The following is a 17,600-nucleotide window of genomic DNA, read 5'->3' as shown; positions in this document are numbered from 1 at the left end:
TTTTTTAAAGGTAACTTTATGATTTCCAATCGCAGGTGCCTTTCATCTTCACAAGAGTTAAACTCCTCCAGGGGTGGATAGACCAGGGAATTGAGGCCCTGAAGTCCCTGGAACCTGGGGAGGAAAGGACCCAGGAGAAGTGGGTTTGGGCATAAATCACTGCCCTGTGCCTAGCACACAAAGAGGACTTTAGGCTCAAGGCTTCATGTATGTGTCATGAGTTGCTTCAGGATTTCACTTGAAACATCAAATATAAAGGGGAAAAGTAACCCTTGGAAAAAACGAGGAGTCCAAACCTCTCTATGCTCCTGTTTAACTGAGACTCGTCGCTCGAGGGTGTCAGCAGCCAGGCACTCCCCTTTCTGCGTCTGCGGGCAGCAGCGTGGCGTGGCCTGCGTCTCGGGGCCCCAGCGTTACCCACCACTGTGGTCTCCCCCCAGAGCCCAGGATGCCACCACGCGTCTGTGGCGGCTGATAGAGAGGGGCTTGCTGGTGTTTAAATTGCAGCAGAGTATGTGATTGTCTAAAATGCCCTTTGTGTCTTCTGAGTTTTCTTTTTAGGACAAAGGTCCAGACAGTCCCTCGACACAGCCCTCGGAGGCCAGACTCTGTCTTGCAGAAAAAAGAATCCATTTTAGTGGCAGTTACGAGACAGACCTTGCCTTTCTCTCTGACTGGATGAACGTCTTTTGTCTGGCCTGTTTCCCTAGGTCCTCGGGAGGGAAGTATACACCTCCAACAACCAGCTGGGGGGCATCCAGATCATGCACAACAATGGGGTGACGCACAGCACCGTCTGTGACGACTTCGAGGGGGTGTTCACCGTCCTGCACTGGCTGTCTTACATGCCGAAGGTGAGTCCTCCCCGCTTGCTGCCGGCACCGAAAGGCCCGGAGAACCCGGCCTTTTCACCACAGCTCACTGCCTCAGCATATGGGACTCCTTTATGGGAGAAGGATTTTTTTCTTACAGAATATTCTCTAGAAGCTGTTGATTTCTTTCTTTTTTTTTTTTCTTAAAGCCATCTTTTGCCTCCTACCTTTCTTTAAAAACACCTTTGGATTTCAGGGGTCAGGCCCCCTTCTGATGATATCCAGCCAGGGAAGCCTTGAGTCCTGTCTGGGCTCAGACCCTAGCTTCTTAAGGCTTCGTTCTCATTGTGGGGCTTTCCCCTTTGTCATCGGTGTCCACCCCTCTAGGGGACTTCCCAGAGAGCCTGGGCGCACTGAAGTCAAGAGTCCAATCGCCCCACTTTCTACCAGGCTCCCACGTGAGACTTGCGAGCTGTACCTGTTTCTCAGGGCCTGGCTCTCGATTGGGGTCCTTCCAGCTGATGGATGAGACTAACGGGTGTGCTTCCGTATGTGGGTCCTGCTCTTTTTGTCTGTCACTGTTGCTGAGTTACGAGTTGTTCACTGACCGCTGTGCTCTTTCCCTCCCATCACCTTCTAGAGTGTATACAGTTCAGTTCCTCTCCTGAACTCCAAGGATCCAATAGACAGAGTCATCGAGTTTGTGCCCACGAAGGCGCCGTATGACCCTCGGTGGATGCTGGCAGGCCGGCCTCACCCAAGTATGTGTATTTTAGAGGGTCCGTGGCACCCTGGCCCTCGCGCTTTCAGTGTTCCCTTCCGTCACTAACCAATTCCTGCACAATAGCATGTGACAAAGAAAACAGAGCCCCGGAAGTACCTGGGAATGAGGGAAATGTGGAAAAACAACAGCTCTCTGAAGAAAAAGGTAGAAAATCCGTCAAGAACAAATGAAAAATGAATGAAATCAGCTCTTGAGTCAGTTCTGAGCGCTGTGGTCATTAGTGCGTTTCTTCTCTTTATTCTGTTATTGGAGCCCTTATTACTTACTGGTCTCAAAAAACTTCAAAACAGTTAAATATAACCCATAAAGTCAAAGAGTGATAGGACCAGAATCTTCGAGCATCTAGCCTGTGTAAACAGAGACGTTTTATTTATTCTGTGGTCGTTTTTGAAGCTGTGTTTCTTTATTCGGCTCTGTCGGGTCCTCGTTGCGGCGCGTGGGATCGCTCATTGCGGTAAGTGGACTCTGTTAGTTACGGTGCGTGGGTTTAGTTGCTCCGCAGCGTGGGGGATCTTCCCAGACCAGGGATTGAACCCAGGTCCCCTGCATCAGCAGGTGGCTTCATACCCACTGTGCCACCTGGGAAGTTACTGTCTTTCCCTGGTTGGAGGACAGAACTTTTAATTTGATAGCTATATTGAGTTAGAACAAGCCCTTCCTCTATATTTATCTAATATATCCCTCTGTTTTGGGGCTTATTTTATACCAAGCTTAAAAAGCAACAACAGGGGAAAAAAGAGGTCACTCCACTGAAGGCAAATGTACATTCCCGTTTGCTAGCCCACTTGGCGATTTTAACAAACCTTATTTAGCAGGAAGTTCTTTCGTGAAGCCCCAAATCCTCCTGCTACATTTTGAATCTACCTTTTTAGGCTTTTTGGGAAAATGTTCTTTTTTGCATGTTTCTTTCAACTGTTCCCTCCCCCACCCCCCTACAAAGGGCTATATTTTAAAGAATGGAATGCAGAAGATAATTCCTTAAATTTAAAAGTCATTGTGACTTTGCTGAAAGAGAAAGAGGTATTCAGGGACTTCCCCAGCAGTCCCGTGGTTAAGGCTTTGCGCTTCCAGTGCAGGGCGCGTGAGTTGGATCCCTGGTTGGTGAACTAAGATCCGCCATGCCATGTTGTGCAGCCAAAGAGTTAAAAAAGAAAAAAATAATTCTTCCTAAGGAAAGCTTAGTAATCCTATGTGGGCACCCCTGGAAAAGCTAGGTGGGACTGTAAAGCACTTCCATATACACTATCTTATTTGGACTTTCTGTTTCTCAGAGATAAAATGAGATGACCGTTTTACAAGCTCAGAGAAGTTAAGTGATTTGGGCAAGGTCACACAGGTAATACTTAGGAGTTTGGCTTAATTCGGAAACCTAACTATAGACAGAAAAATCACCAGAGTAGGGTTGGCTTTTGGAGAAGGCAATGGCACCCCACTCCAGTGTTCTTGCCTGGAGAATCCCAGGGACGGGGGAGCCTGTTGGGCTGCCATCCGTGGGGTCGCACAGAGTCGGACACGACTGAAGCGACTCAGCAGCAGCAGCAGCAGCAGGGTTGACTTTAATTTAAAACCTTACCTGTTGTCATCAATGCCCTTTCTTGCTAATCTTAATAAAATTAAATAGTTTTTCTGACATATAAGAATCATCATAGTAATCTTTGCCCTACCTCTCGTTTTTATACCAAAACTTATAATAAGAGCCATGAGCCTAAGATATCTTATCAGTCATAAAATGCAGGACTTTTCTGGGAGAAATCAGAACAAGACCTAGTGAATGTTCTCCTAGGAATAATTTAGAGCCATGTTAAGTGGCTTCTAAGTTCTACTGATGAACTGAACATGACCTGCTGTTTGAGGGGGCCCAGTAAATCCCACCTATAATACCTGTAGCCCTCCAATGACTCCCCTCCATCAACCAACATATTAGGCAGGAGGGGTTTTAAAGAAAAAATATTTCCACTTTGAAATGAATTCTGTAGTTCCAAATCATTATTATTGAAGTAAGAACCATAAAATGATCCAAGCATACAAAGTTAAAATTTCAGTATCTTGGGCTTCCCTGGTGGCTCAGTGGTAAAGAATCCACCTTCCACTGCAGGGGACATGGGTTCAATCCCTGGTCTGGGAAGATCCCACATGCCTCAGAGCAACCAGGCCCATGCACCACAACTGTTGAGCGTGTGCTCTAGATAGAGCCCAGGGAGCGGCAGCTAACAAGCCCACATGTCCTAGAGCGCATGCTCTGCAACAAGAGAGCAGCCCACGCAGCAGTGAAGACCCAGCACAGCCAAAAATAAATAAATGGATAAAATTATTTTTTAACAAAACTTCGATAACCTGAGGCACTTAGAAGTTTGGTTTAGAACCCTCATCAAAATCTGAACCCTTTTTCAGGAGTTGAACAGGTGTGTGTGCATGTGTAGAGGGGCATTATCCTGGCTATTATTAATGAGAACCGCAGAATCAAATGAATTTGTGATAAACTAAGTTTTCTAGTTTGGGGATAATATTTTTTCATCAACTCCCTAGCAATTCATCCTGCTGTCTCTGTGCAGCTAACACTCGCTCCCAAATCGAGTGACTTCAGATTTTAATTTAGTGGAAGCGTTAAAGAAAGCAGATGATTCCCTGTGATAAGTTAAAGCAGATATCTTCTAGGTGAAAAGTTAAAGTCATTTATTAGAGGAGATAGTGCCACGATATTCTTCAAACTGACGCCCAACACGAGCCCAGAATCTAAACGATCAGCTTTGGGCTCACGATAGAGAGATAATTTTGAAATGGATGATCACATTTTACATGGGGGCCATAGAGGCAAGGGATGTAGAACACAGTAATTACAAGTTTAGTCTTGATAAAACACTCTCCATCCTGTTTAAGTCAGCAGAGGTTAGCTTGCTCGGATCTCCACTTTTAATTGGTTTTGGACTTGGGTTTTTAGGGGGCGGAGGGCCATGTTCAAATTAGAAGACTCACTGAGAAATGATGAGCTGAGAGGGCAGCTAGGAAACAGCTGTTTGCAGAGGCTTTGATGGGGCCTTAGTCAAACATGGAGACCTGTGGAACAGAAGTTGTTTCTCTTAAAGTAAGATGTTGACAGTCACTGTCTTGCCAGTGAAGGAAATCCCGTGCACAAGGGAGGGTAATGCCATTAAGTGTAGGATCAGACCCTCCTGTTTCTGATACTTTTAAGAGTATGTGGGCATGGCCCTTTCTTTTAGTAGGATTGTCCTGGTCAGCGGTAAATCAAGTGTATCTTTTCTAGCAGAGAAGCTCTTCCCCAAATTGGGGTCCTCATCTGATCATTAATATTGATACGTATCATTTCCCTATCTTCATATTTCCATTGAAAGAAAATCAGTGGAATCAAATTTTAAAATATTACCTGTAATAATTTAGTCCTATTTCCCCTCTTCAAATGCAGAGCATGACTATTACATGAATACAGTTTGCGCTATAATGATACAACAACAGCAAACAAAAGGAAATCAGTGGAGTCAAACAAAATTGTAAGCTAAGTTTTAAAGTAGAGATAGACATTTTGAAAACATCTTTAATGACTCAGCTGCCTTTTGACAAATGTTTGTGGTGTTTTGCGAAAGAAGCCAGGTTATTTATTTAAAAGCACGCAAACTCTGCTAGCTGAACCCCATTGTTTAACAATAAATGATGCTTTTGCTGATAAATGATTCTTTTTATTCAGACTAGCAAATGAAATAGGAGATGAGGTCTGAAGGCAGATGAACATTGAGCTGCCTAATGTTTCCACCTACTATAATATGTTTAAAAACAACAACAGACTCCCCCAAATAACCCCTCAGATCCACCCTTCCATTCGCCAGTTCTGGTGTATTTTGAATGAACTGATCATCTTTATTTTCTGTTTCCTTGCTTTCCCTTCTGTAGCCCAGAAAGGTCAGTGGTTGAGTGGATTTTTTGACTATGGCTCTTTCTCAGAGATCATGCAACCGTGGGCACAGACTGTGGTGGTTGGCAGAGCCAGGTAAGACCCCTTTTGTTTTGGAAGCAACGAGATGAGGTGGTTAGATAGCATCACCGACTCAGTGGACATGAATTTGAGCACACTCCAGAACGTAGTGAAGGACCGAGGAGCCTGGTGAGCTACTGTCCATGGGGTTGCAGAAAGCTGGACAGGAGTTAGTGACTGAACAACAACAGCAATAGCAAAGGGCTATATAGGTTTTTACCATCAATGCTCTCTTTGGCTAAATTTTCTAAGAGTACTGGATTGTAGTCATGCCTGAGGCTGCCTGACTGGAGCCCTGGTTCCCAGTGGTCATTCAGCATGTAACTCCAGCGACGCGTTTAATCTGAAGTCTGGTTTTGACGACATTTCCTTTTCATAATGCCACAAGCAAAGCTCTCTGGGGGCCGTAAAGCCCAACCACAATAGCCATAGCTCACCAGAGACACCCCCCACTATGACCTTCAAAAAACATTTTCTTTTCAAAGTAGGTTCCCAGTGAATCAGACTCATCTACTTCTCTATGTGACCCCCCTGAAAGATCGGTGTAACCGGAAGAAGTTCCTTCAGGGCATCAAGATTATTCTAGTAACAAATGCACTAGACTGGCTTATCATCAGATTTGAATTACAAAAAAAAAAAAAAAAAAAAAGAGTTGACCTGAAACAGGAGTAAAATAAGCTGGAATAGTTTGCAGGAATACCTCTATTTTTCAAGTGGGGAATCGAAGTTTCTATTAAATTTTAATACCCACTCTAAGAAGCGCTTCACTCAACAGCGAGCCCTGCACGGAATAATCTGCACCGCTTGCCGTAACGAGCACCTGCCAAGGCTGATCTTAATCTGGCCCCGCACCACGGAGACATGCCGCCCTGGGGACCCACATCTGGAGCTCACCTGCCTCTCGGGGGCAATCAGTTTCCCTTATCTTGGTGAAAAGTGGCACCTGCTCCAGATTCTCAAGCATGCCACGTCGGGGGGAGATTTAGATTCCAGCCTTGAAAATAATTCTAGGCTTTATGGTTGTTTCCGCCCAGCCGGTCAGCAGACCTCGTGCTGCCAGTGACAAGGGGCCATCAGATGGCAAATCCCACAGACGGGCTCTTCCCCTGTGGGTCTGAATAAGAGTCAGCCTGGAGTTGGCCCAAGCCACGGCTCCCAGGGACTAGTTCCCATTTTTTTCTGGCATCCCAGGCTTCTGCCTCACCACGGGCTTCCAAGTCCCAAGGAGGATTATTCTTTGTGTCTAGAGAAGTCCCACTGGGGAGAGAGCCCCCCTACTTGGGACCTATTGGTTTGCTATAGGGAGTCTTTGAAGGACACTGGGACCAACTTTTTGAGAAAGCATCTCTCAACTATACTCTGCTTCAGTTTTCCCCTCCGTAAAAAATATGCCTGATTTTAAGCCTCAGATAAACCAAACCTTTGTTAATGTCTTTAAGATCCTCCCGTGGGAAATAAGAGAATAATGCTTCCCACTTAAGATGGGAAGAACAGGGCTTGTTCCACGAGCAAGATCAGTCAAGCTTGGCTTCGGTTAGCTCTGCCATTGTTTATTGCAACACTCACCCTGACTCTCTTTCTTTCCATCTGATGAGTTCTGGGCTTCTCACTCCAAACCACACACACATGCTCACAAGTATATAAAACACAAATGGAGCCAGCTTCTTTCTAAAGCAATGGCATTTCGAGAAATAAATATAAATGTATTCTTCTGGGATTGTTACTGTAAGTGCTGCCAAAACTCATCTTTGGTATGTATGTTTGGAATATGTGTGCTATTGGCTGTAAATTGTCTTTTATTATTCCATGGCACCTTGTCCAGGGACACACTATAAAACAAGATGTAGCATCTTCATGTGCTAGCCTGATAAAATTTATATGAAGTATAATAGAAAACAGAAGTTGTTCTGAGCTGTTTTCAAGTTCAATAAATAACTGTAATACTCGGATAAAGATGTTCTTTATTAGGTCACATGGGCCCTAATATATAAGTTATAAGTTACCGATTTAGGGTGGCTTTTGCAATTACAAGTTTCCAGTTGGATTGTTAATCATTGTGAACAGAAATATTTCTGAACCCTCCTGTGTACCTGCCGCTCGTTGTCTGGTTGTCTAGAGGGCTTTTGGTTCTGATTCAGTGCAGGCAAGTGACAAGGGGGTGGGTGGTCCCCACTCTGGCCCCTGTCAGGCCTCTTGTGATGACAGGAATCCATCTCCAATAGCCAGTGTGACAACCAAAGAGCATCCTCCACGGAAAACTTTGTTATGGAGATGCCGTGGGGAATGGGAGACTATAACCCGCTCCAGCCCCAACCCCAAGGAATGCAGCTCAGAAGGTGAAGATTGAATCACTTTTTCCAGAGTGAGGACTCACCCTGTACCTTGCAGACTTGCTCGCACTCACCCACTTTCTCTCTGCCTTCCTGATTTTTACTAGGAAATCTTTATGAGGACCACGTGTGGGAGGGTGTCACGAAGTACAGGTGCAGGGGCTTTGAGCCCCTGAAGAACTTTTTTTTAATTAACAGAGCATAGAGATTAAATATATCCTTCCAATATAGATCACCTGTTCCACCAAGGTTACTTCTGAAGGTTATCCCTGGCCCCTCGCTCTTTTCCAATGGAAGAGGAAGTTGAGGGCTTGTTTAACCACCTCCCAACACTTGGTGTATATCTTTCATCATCCTACAACACGCCTGCAGACTCCCCATCCATACGCCCGATGGTGAGACCTACTCTCCCGTCACGTCTTACCTGGAAGCCCGTTATTAGTAGTCCATAGACAACGACAGCTCTGTTACAGTGGAGTTTCAGGTTACCACCACCTGTCCAACCATTCCCCTCCATCTTTACCAAAGACCTGCTGTGAACTGAGCAATTTCACCTATTACAGTGATTGAAAATGTGTGTGTGTGCGTGCACATGTGTGCACACATGCCCACGTGCACAAGATCTCATACATGTACTAGGCTGTTGAGTCTTAATGAAGGGGCTTCCCTGGTACAAGCCTTGGTTTAAATCTATCCTGTGCTGGGGAACAGGCGTGACTCTGAGGGTGCTTTCCTTCCAATTTACCGTATTTACCAAATCTGTAAAGTAATATTTTACCCCAGGAAGAGTCCGATTTCCCCCGACTCTACATTTGTCTCCACTTCCCCCTCCACCAAGGTGTTGATGTAGGATTGGAAAATAATTGACTAGCTGTAACGATGACATCCACCAGGCCCTCACACGGCTCGTTTTTTATCAGGCTAGGAGGAATACCCGTGGGAGTAGTTGCCGTAGAAACCCGAACAGTGGAGCTGAGCATCCCGGCTGATCCTGCAAACCTGGATTCTGAAGCCAAGGTAGGTCACCTCTAGTACCCTGAGTGCCCATGCCTGGGGCTCTGTTTTCCCCGCTGCAGAGCTGTGGATATACTGGGAGCATTGCGAACCACCAGTTTTACAGGCAGGACAGTCAGCAGCCTTGAATGAGTCTAGACCATCACGTGCTTACTTTTAAGATGACTCGGAATCCACCACAAGCTAAATTCTTAGGTCTTTACAGTGGTCTTACGGATGCTAGAAAAAAGTCTCCTTTTGTGGAAAATGTGGTCTTGCCGGAAGACGGCTGAGGTGATGCTGCGGGCTCACTGGTCCTGGGTTCTCCAAGCACATGCGTGGCAGAGCTGCTTCTGGAACTGATAAGGACGCCTGCCCTCAACGTCAGACGTGAATGCCGCAGTCTGGATTAGGTTTTCACAGCCTCCCTAGGGGTTATGCAGTGGGGGCCCGTGGGGGCCGCTGACTAAGCGGAGGAGGGAAGCTGCACCAGGCACAGAGGTGGCCGCACGTGGAGACTAACCAGGGGGCTTGCTGGGGTTGTATAGTCAGGTCACCTCAGGTGGCCCTAGGAAGCATTGATCAAGAATGCCTCAGGTCCTGTCCTTCCCTTGGAAGCAGTAAGGTTCCCCCCTTGGGGCTAAGGGCTGTGGTGGAATCAAGGCTGAAAAAGAGGCATATTTAACAAAGTCCAAGAGCCAGGATCCTTTCTTCTTTTTTATTTGAAGGATGCTGATCTTGATGAACAACTTTGGTTTAATTTTTTTTTTTCTAGTTTTTAACAGTAAAACCTCACCTTCTTGAAGAGATTCCCCCTTCAAGCTGTGTCATTATTTGTGTCTTTCTCTTTGGCTTTTCCCAACAGATTATCCAGCAGGCTGGCCAGGTTTGGTTCCCAGACTCCGCGTTTAAGACGTATCAGGCCATTAAGGACTTCAACCGTGAAGGGCTGCCTCTGATGGTCTTTGCCAACTGGAGAGGCTTCTCCGGTGGGATGAAAGGTGACTGGTCCGGCCCTGGGCTGGAGGGTGGGACCAGTGCCCCTGAACCCTGCAGCAGAGGTGGCAAGTGTTCATATCACACAGAGCTTCCGGGTGTCCTGAGCACATCACCCTAGGCTTTGGGGGGTTGCTGCTGCTGCTGCGTCGCTTCAGTCGTGTCCAACTCTGTTCGACCCCATAGACGGCAGCCCACCAGGCTCCTCTGTCCCTGGGATTCTCCAGGCAAGAACACTGGAGTGGGTTGCCATTTCCTTCTCCAATGCATGAAAGTGAAAAGTGAAAGTGAATTCGCTCAGTCGTGTCCGACTCTTCGTGACCGATGGACTATAGCCTACCAGGCTCCTCTGTCCATGGGATTTTTCAGGCAAGAGTACTGGAGTGGGGTGCCACTGCCTTCTCCTTGGGGGGTTACGCTCTGAGATACCTTCCGAGTTGTAACTTGAATGGGAAAATTCATTTTTAACTGCTCCATACAAAGTTTCAGAACCATCTACTAGGGTTATCTAGGTGAACCGCCGTTGGAGGTTTAGTGAGCAGTGGACTTTCTGATGGTCCTGAGTCGTGCTAAGTCCTTATGCCTCTTTTGTGGCCATTCTCTTTGTTGGTGTTACTCTTTAATGCTCTACCCCGACTAAGATAGATACTGAAATTAGCCCTCATCAGGAGAAAATGAACAAATTCGATACCAGAGGGTGTTGTCGGTGGCAATCTGTGCTGTGTTTTATGATGATCTGACAGCAGCCGCAGGCCTGTGACTCCAGCGCATTAGACCATGATTAGGAAGGCCCTGCTTCGTGCCCGAATTGCGATTACCGAGACTCCTGTGTGCGGGGCCACCATGGACGATTCTGGCAAACGTACTCTCCCTCCCAGCGTTGCGAAGCTTTGTCTCCAGTGGCTAGAGGTTCACGGCTGTGTGGAAGCCAGAGAGGACTGACTCAGGGCGAGCTCAAGAGTGGATTAGGGGAGGAGAGGGAGGAGGGAGTCGATCCTGTGAAGTGAATAGCGTGATCCGAGGGAAGGCAGAGAATATGTGAGGGAACGAACTCAATAAAGCACCCAGAGTAGCTTGGGGCAGGAGCATCTCTTGCCTTTGAGGGAAGAAAAGCCCGGAGAAGTTACCCTCTTTCAGATCATCAGCTGTGTGTGGAGGGAGTGAGAGCCTTCTGCCAACATCTTTCCCTTCCTCAGCCAGGAAAACCCCTGCACAGATGGCCAGCCTCCCTACCCAAATGTAGACAGCCAGGGCAATTTTTGTGGGGTTTTTTTGTTTTGTTTTATTTTAGTAGAAAAGGCCCCCTTTGTCCACGTTTACTGGAGAACTGCCCCATCTTGCACTTTGTTTGGGGAGACTTGGACTATACATGCAAGTTAGTGTTTGCATACATTCCTATTCAAGGTGAATTATTTTTTGACCAAGATGATAAATCAGTGGAACCACCATGAGATACTGAGAGTCTAGGTTAAACAAGTCAATCCTACACATTTTTATTGAGTTCCTACGTGCAGGGAGCTAGCTATGCTGCTTCAGAGAAAACAAAAATAAGTCAGGAAAGTCATTGCCTGCAGGAGTCAAGAAAAATGTCCTGTGCAGAAAGTTAAACCCATGATGTATAAATAAAATATCGCAGTGTTCAAAGGAGAATGATGCTGTATAGGGGGGTGGGGGTGGGGAGGTAGCTGAAATCCCTTTCATTTATTTTTTTGTTTGTTTTCATTTCTATGGCCATGCCCCATGGCATGTGGGATCTCAGTCCCCTGACTAGGGATCAAATCCATGCCCCCTGCTTTGGAAGCACAGGGTCTTAGCCATTGGACTGCCAGGGAAGTCTCTGAATCCCTTTCCTGTATGTATGTTTGAGATTCGTCAGATTTCCCTTGATCCCAGACCCCTTGGCTGTAAGATTTTCATTAAAAGTCGCTTCCCAGGTAGCACTAGTGGTAAAGAACCCGCCTGCCAGTGCAGGAGACACAAAAGATGCAGGTTTGATCCCTGGGTTGGGAAGATCCCCTGGATAGGGAAATGGCAACCCATTCCAGTATTCTTGCCTGGAAAATCCCGTGGACAAAGGACCCTGGCAGACTTCAGTCCATGGGTTCGCAAAGAGTTGGACATGACTGAGCAAAAGAAAAAAAAAAAAACTTTAAGACTTGGAAGAGAATACAAATGCTATTCCTCCTTAGCTACCTCTTTTCTAGGAAACCATGAAAAATTCACTCATCCTGACATTACTTAGGAGTAAGTCAGCCTAGCTACTCTGTCCCAACAAATTTAGGGCTCAGAAGTTTGCAATGTGCTGCTTGTAGGGGAAGCTTAATTCTCCTGCACATTTGGCTCTGCCCCAGATTGGCTGCTCGCCCTGTAACCATAAGAGCAACAACAATTAAGATTCATTGAGCTCTTTTCACCAGAAACCGCACTCACCATTTTACATGCATTATCTTACATAATCGTCACAACAAGCCCCTCTAAGGGGTGAGTTATATTATTATCCACAATTTACATAAATTGAGACTTTAGGTTAAGTAAATTTCCCAAGATCGTTTAGCTAAGAAATGAGAACACAGATCCATTTTACTTCCTGCAGCACAGTTTAGAGCCACGAGCCAGAACAAGACCTCCTATACTATCCCAAGAATAGAACATCTGGGTTCCTGAGAAAGTATAATTGTCCACCTACCTCCCCTCTGCTTTGGGATGATTGTGACAAGAAACTGCAAGAACTCAGAAAATGAGTTACAGTTTTTTTATTGTAAAATATACATAACATAATGTTTGTCATATTAACCATTTGTAAATGTGTAATTTGTCAGCATTAAATACACTTGCAATGTTGTGTAACCATCACTCTTCTCTATACCCCAAACTTTTTCATCATCCCTGACATAAAACTCTATACCCATTAAATAGAACCTCCCCATCCCCATTAGGGATGGCCCTAATCAAAAATGAATTATTAGCCTGATATGGAACAAGATCAGCTGTGTTTTCTGAATTTGTGGTGCTGCTGCATTCATTTACACATCGCTTAAGACAAATAAGCTTTGGGGAAGATAGAGAGGAATGTGGCAGTGGGAGGGGAGGAACAGCCTCCCCCCTCATATTTACATACAGGTCAGGATGTTTCCTACATATTATCTCATGTAAAGGGACCAAAGCTGAGAGTCATTCCATATCCCTTGGGGAGATGTTTGCAGTTTGGGTTTCAATACTGGCTGGGGATTATGCAGGGAGGGAAAATAAACAATTATGCCATCCCTGAGTGCACACAAACACACAGCCAGGAGCCGACTGCACTGTGGGTAAAATGACTCCAAAATTGTGTGTAATGAGTAGGAAAAGATTAGAGACAGCTCTTGCTATGCTGAAAATTGACATTAGTGGAGGGGAAAAAAAAAACTCTTTACTAGTCGGCCTAGGAGGTCTAATTCGAGCAGTAAAAATATAAATAAATAAATAAAAGCATGTCAAGATGGTATTGGTGCTTTTTCTCCCAATGAGCTCTATCTGGCCGGAAGGCTATTCAGCATAATGCAAAATTAAATTATAAAAACTGGCTGAATATTTAGATGGAAGAGCCATTTGGAAGCAGTTTATTTAGACGAACCGGCAATGACCCACAACAGGGAGACGTCAAGCGTGAAATTTACTAGAAATTAGCACCAGGGTCCCAGCCTCAGCATGAATAGCTTGATAGGATGCAAATCCCAGTGATATTAAGCTGCCTCACTGCTGGTGCTACAGGGTCACTCTCAGTCGGCTTTTCATGTTATACTTATTATTTTTTCCCAGGACAGGTTATAAATAACAATAAAAAAAAACACATTTATTGAAAACTTTAACTGGAATGAAAGTCTATTTTAAAGTCTCTGATTACTTGGATGTTGAAATACCACGTCAGCCAGCCATAATGAACTCATAAGAGACGTGATGTGTCTGTAGCCTGTGTACGCCTGATGTTTACCTTCAGCTCCTAAGATAATCTCGCCCCAAGCCAATGAGATCTGTCTCGGTTTTGAAAGAGTGGGGCGCTGCGGACGCACCCTCCCACCCTCCTCTCTTGTTTGGTACATGTGGCCACTGAGGAGTATCCCCGTTGGGTCACAATGAAGGCCCCAGACAGGGTTGGTGCCGGGGTGCCGAGAACACCCTGGGAAGGCTGCGTGATCACCATTGATGCAGATGGGTTTTGCCCAGAACACTTAGAAATCCGCAGGCTCCCGCCTCTCCGAGGAGGAACCTATCAGTATTTTCCATTCCCGTTGCGTTTCTCAGCTCCGAGAGTTGACAGTCAGCATATGCATCGCTTTGCAGTTCCCCAGACTGATGTCTAGCCGAAACCCTTGGGGATCCCCCTTCCCCTGCTGCTTCTGGCTGTGCTTTTGCTCTGCCTCTGAAATATGAAGGGATTTCAAACAAATGTGATTCAGATCGTTGCTAAGCGCTTCAACCTGCCTTACAGAAATGTCTGGTTTGGGGCAGCTGGGACCCAGTACAAGCATGTTGTGTGTGGAGTTTGTGCGTGTGTTTATTATATTCTAACAGCCTTTGTTGCTTTCTGCGTGTTTTGATGGTTTGGATTGGCGGGGGTGGGGGTTGAGGGGGGCTGTTGATGGTCCAGGTTAGATGGGGGCATTGTTTTCCGTCCCGAACTTGTCAGGTTCAGTGAAGCTTGATGCTTCTTTTCTGCTCACGGTCTTGGAGGCCTGAAGATAATTGTTTGGCAGTCAGATCCAAGCCCAGCACAAAGCTGCTAGTACAAGTTCTGCTATCTCTGAACAGAATCGAAAGTCCAGGCAAAATTCAGAAATACTCATTTATTCATGTCTCTCTTCAGGCTTTCATTTGACTCAGCTGTTGCAGCAGATCCAGGACAGCAGATTATTTTGGTTTCATGCTCTTTTCTTGAATTAACAGTGGTGGGCTAAGAATGTAGCAGTAAAGGGACTTCCCCGGTGGTCCATTGGTTAAGACTTCGTCTCCCAAAGCAGGCGGTGTGGGTTCCATCCCTGGTTGGGAAGCTAAGGTCCTACATGCCTCGTGGCCAAAAAACCAAAACATAAAATAGAAGCAATATTGTAACACATTCATTAAAGACTCAAAAAATAGTCCACATCAAAAAATCTTTTTAAAAACTCTTTAAAAAAAAAAAAAAAGAATGTAGTAGTAGAATGTGGACTTACAAGAGCCAGAAAGATCTGGGTTCAGAGTCTCAACTCTGCCTCTTACTTGCTTAAGCTCAGTTTACTCACCTGTCACTTGGGTTCAAGAAGAAGCAGAGTTTCCTGATGATTGATTCATACGTGTGTGTACTTGCAGTCATGCTCCTGATTCATACGTGTGTGTACATGCAGTCATGCTCCTGGTTCATACGTGTGTGTACATGCAGTCATGCTTCCTGGTATACAGTAAGCTAGCTGTGAAGATAAAAAGAGGGACCAAAGTCCATTTCCCAAAAATAAAATGCACGCATACTCAGCTTTATCCCAAACAATTTGCTTATGCGCAAAATCAAGGTTTTTTAAATTATACACGGGAAGTAGATTTTGAATAAAGTCCTCTCCTTTTTTGGGAGCCGGATCTGTTCATCACAGTACAGAGCTGGATTTCGATATAGACACATCTTTAACAGAGCCAACTTCTCTAGCAGGCCAGTGGTTAATAGTTTGCTTTCCCATGCAAAAGGATGCAGGTTTGATCCCTGTTTGTGAAACTAATATCCCATATGCCTCACAGGCCAAAAACCAGAACATAAACAACAGAAGCGATATTGTACCAAATTCAGTGAAGACTTAAAACACCCAAACCCAACAGAAGTGAGCGAAGAGGCTGGAAACGCAGTCATTTACCTCTTAACTTACTTTTTGTTTTTCACATGGAACGATTGTTTTGTGCCATTTCCTTTTGTTCCACTTGGTCATTTTATCTCCGCTTCCCATTTCTTCTCCGCGTGTGATACCACTGAGGGCCACTCCTTTCTGTTACTCAGTTTCTGAGACTATACTCTTGGCAGCACTGAAAAATGTACTGCTAATTACACAATTACTTTATTATGTAGCTCTGGTTGAAATATCCACTAAAGAATTAATTTAGTTAAAATAATTTGAACTGAGCAATTATTTTCATAACCACGGAATTAGCGTAAAGCGCTTAAAGTCCTTTATTCCCTGCTCTTCATACAGCAGTTGTGTAATTAGCAGTAAATTTTTTGGATCTTTGCTTTCCTCCCAAAGGAATAAATGTCTTTGTTCTGATCATATATACAGAGTGTATGACCATTCACATTCCACACAGAATGGGGAGTTTTTCCTGGGGCAATTTCTGAACTGGGGGGATTCCTTCACAGACCAGCCAGCCAGGTTGGAGCAGTGGAGAGAGGCGCACTTCCCTCCACAGGTCCCTCGTGCTCACTGATGATTCATATAGAGAGAAGGCCGTTTTTACTTTGGAGAAGGTAGCAGTTTAATTTGCCAGTAACTACAATGAAAGCAATTTCTCTTTGGTCTGCTCTTAAATTCCTGAAAAAAATCCTTCTTTGCTTTGGCTTTCCAGACTGATTTATTCCAAATTGAGATCCTCTCTTTGATAGGAAAGTTTGAACTCAGTTGAACCTGCTATTTGGTGTTTCAAAGGATCCATTGTGGTTCCACTGAAATACTCATTAAACATCTGGAATCATAAACCTAAAACTTTAGCAGTGTTTAGACTTCAGTGAGCTAGGAAATGGGGAAAAGCCATAAATTATTGGGAAATAAATAACGGATCCCGGATCCTGCTTTCCAAGGACTGCCTCTATTTTCACACCAGGGGTCCCTTTTCTTCAGGCTGCTTCTGGCCTTGGCTGGGTGGGGGGGTGGGGGTGAGGGGTGTTACAGCACATGCTCTTTTGCAGAATAAAGAGGTGGTTCCTCTTTTCCTGTGGTTGTGTGATATTTCCAATAAATACATATGCATTTAAAATTTTTCTCTCATTGATACCCTGATAAAAATGCAGCTGATAATTTTTTCTTTCTCACTGTGTTTTTTGCAAAGCATGCATGTACTCGTTCATTTATTCAGCACACACTTACTGAGCACTATGTTCCAGGCACCGGCCAGGACCCTGGGGATGCAAAGATGGAAGATGCAGTTTTTTGGAGATAAAATATTTGAAGGATCCAGTTTCATTAGCTGTGCATTCGGAGGGCTTATCATATGCTAAGTATCATGAGAAGAATTGAAAAGAGCTTGAATAGTTCCTTCAGAAAACTTAATGTAGTGAGAGAGATCACATATTGACATGAAAAATACTCAACACTGGTAGAGCGAGTGTGAATTAATGCGGTGAGACCTGAGTACAGAAATTCAGGGGAGATGTAAAATGGAGATGCAGCCCACAGGGCCTGCACCCTGTATCTCACGAAAGACAGTGCACTTTTTTTTTTTTTAAGATGTATTTGTTTTCGTTTTGGCTGTGCTGGGTCTCCGTCACTGCGCAGGCTTTCTCTGGCCGCGGCCAGCAGGGGCTCCTCTTCGTTGTGTTGCTTGGGCTTCTTGTTGCGGTAACTTCTCTTGTTGTGGAGCACAGGCTTAGCAGTTGCGGCACACGGGCATAGTTGCCCTGCGCATGTGGAATCCTCCTGGACCAGGGGTCAAACCTGTGTCCCCTGCATGGGCAGGCAGATTCTTAACCCGTAGACCACCAGGGACACCCA

General features: G+C 45.2%; 1 protein-coding gene across 14 annotated transcripts in view; it reads left to right on the top strand.

Moving 5' to 3' along the window:
- ACACA (acetyl-CoA carboxylase alpha) overlaps nucleotides 1-17,600 on the top strand; it is a 286,753-nt gene that overhangs the window by 242,273 nt on the left and 26,880 nt on the right. For all 14 annotated transcript variants that reach the window (XM_024979601.2, XM_005219975.5, XM_059877716.1 and 11 more), the window contains 5 exon segments: nucleotides 711-854; nucleotides 1,453-1,573; nucleotides 5,500-5,596; nucleotides 8,832-8,928; nucleotides 9,770-9,905. In XM_024979601.2, the coding sequence (XP_024835369.1) occupies nucleotides 711-854; nucleotides 1,453-1,573; nucleotides 5,500-5,596; nucleotides 8,832-8,928; nucleotides 9,770-9,905 (595 nt within the window).

The sequence above is a fragment of the Bos taurus genome, chromosome 19 (genome assembly GCF_002263795.3).
Source record: "Bos taurus isolate L1 Dominette 01449 registration number 42190680 breed Hereford chromosome 19, ARS-UCD2.0, whole genome shotgun sequence".
Classification (NCBI taxonomy): Eukaryota; Metazoa; Chordata; class Mammalia; order Artiodactyla; family Bovidae; genus Bos; species Bos taurus.
The sequence above is the reverse complement of the archived record's forward strand: the minus strand, read 5'-3'. Positions and strand labels throughout refer to the sequence as shown.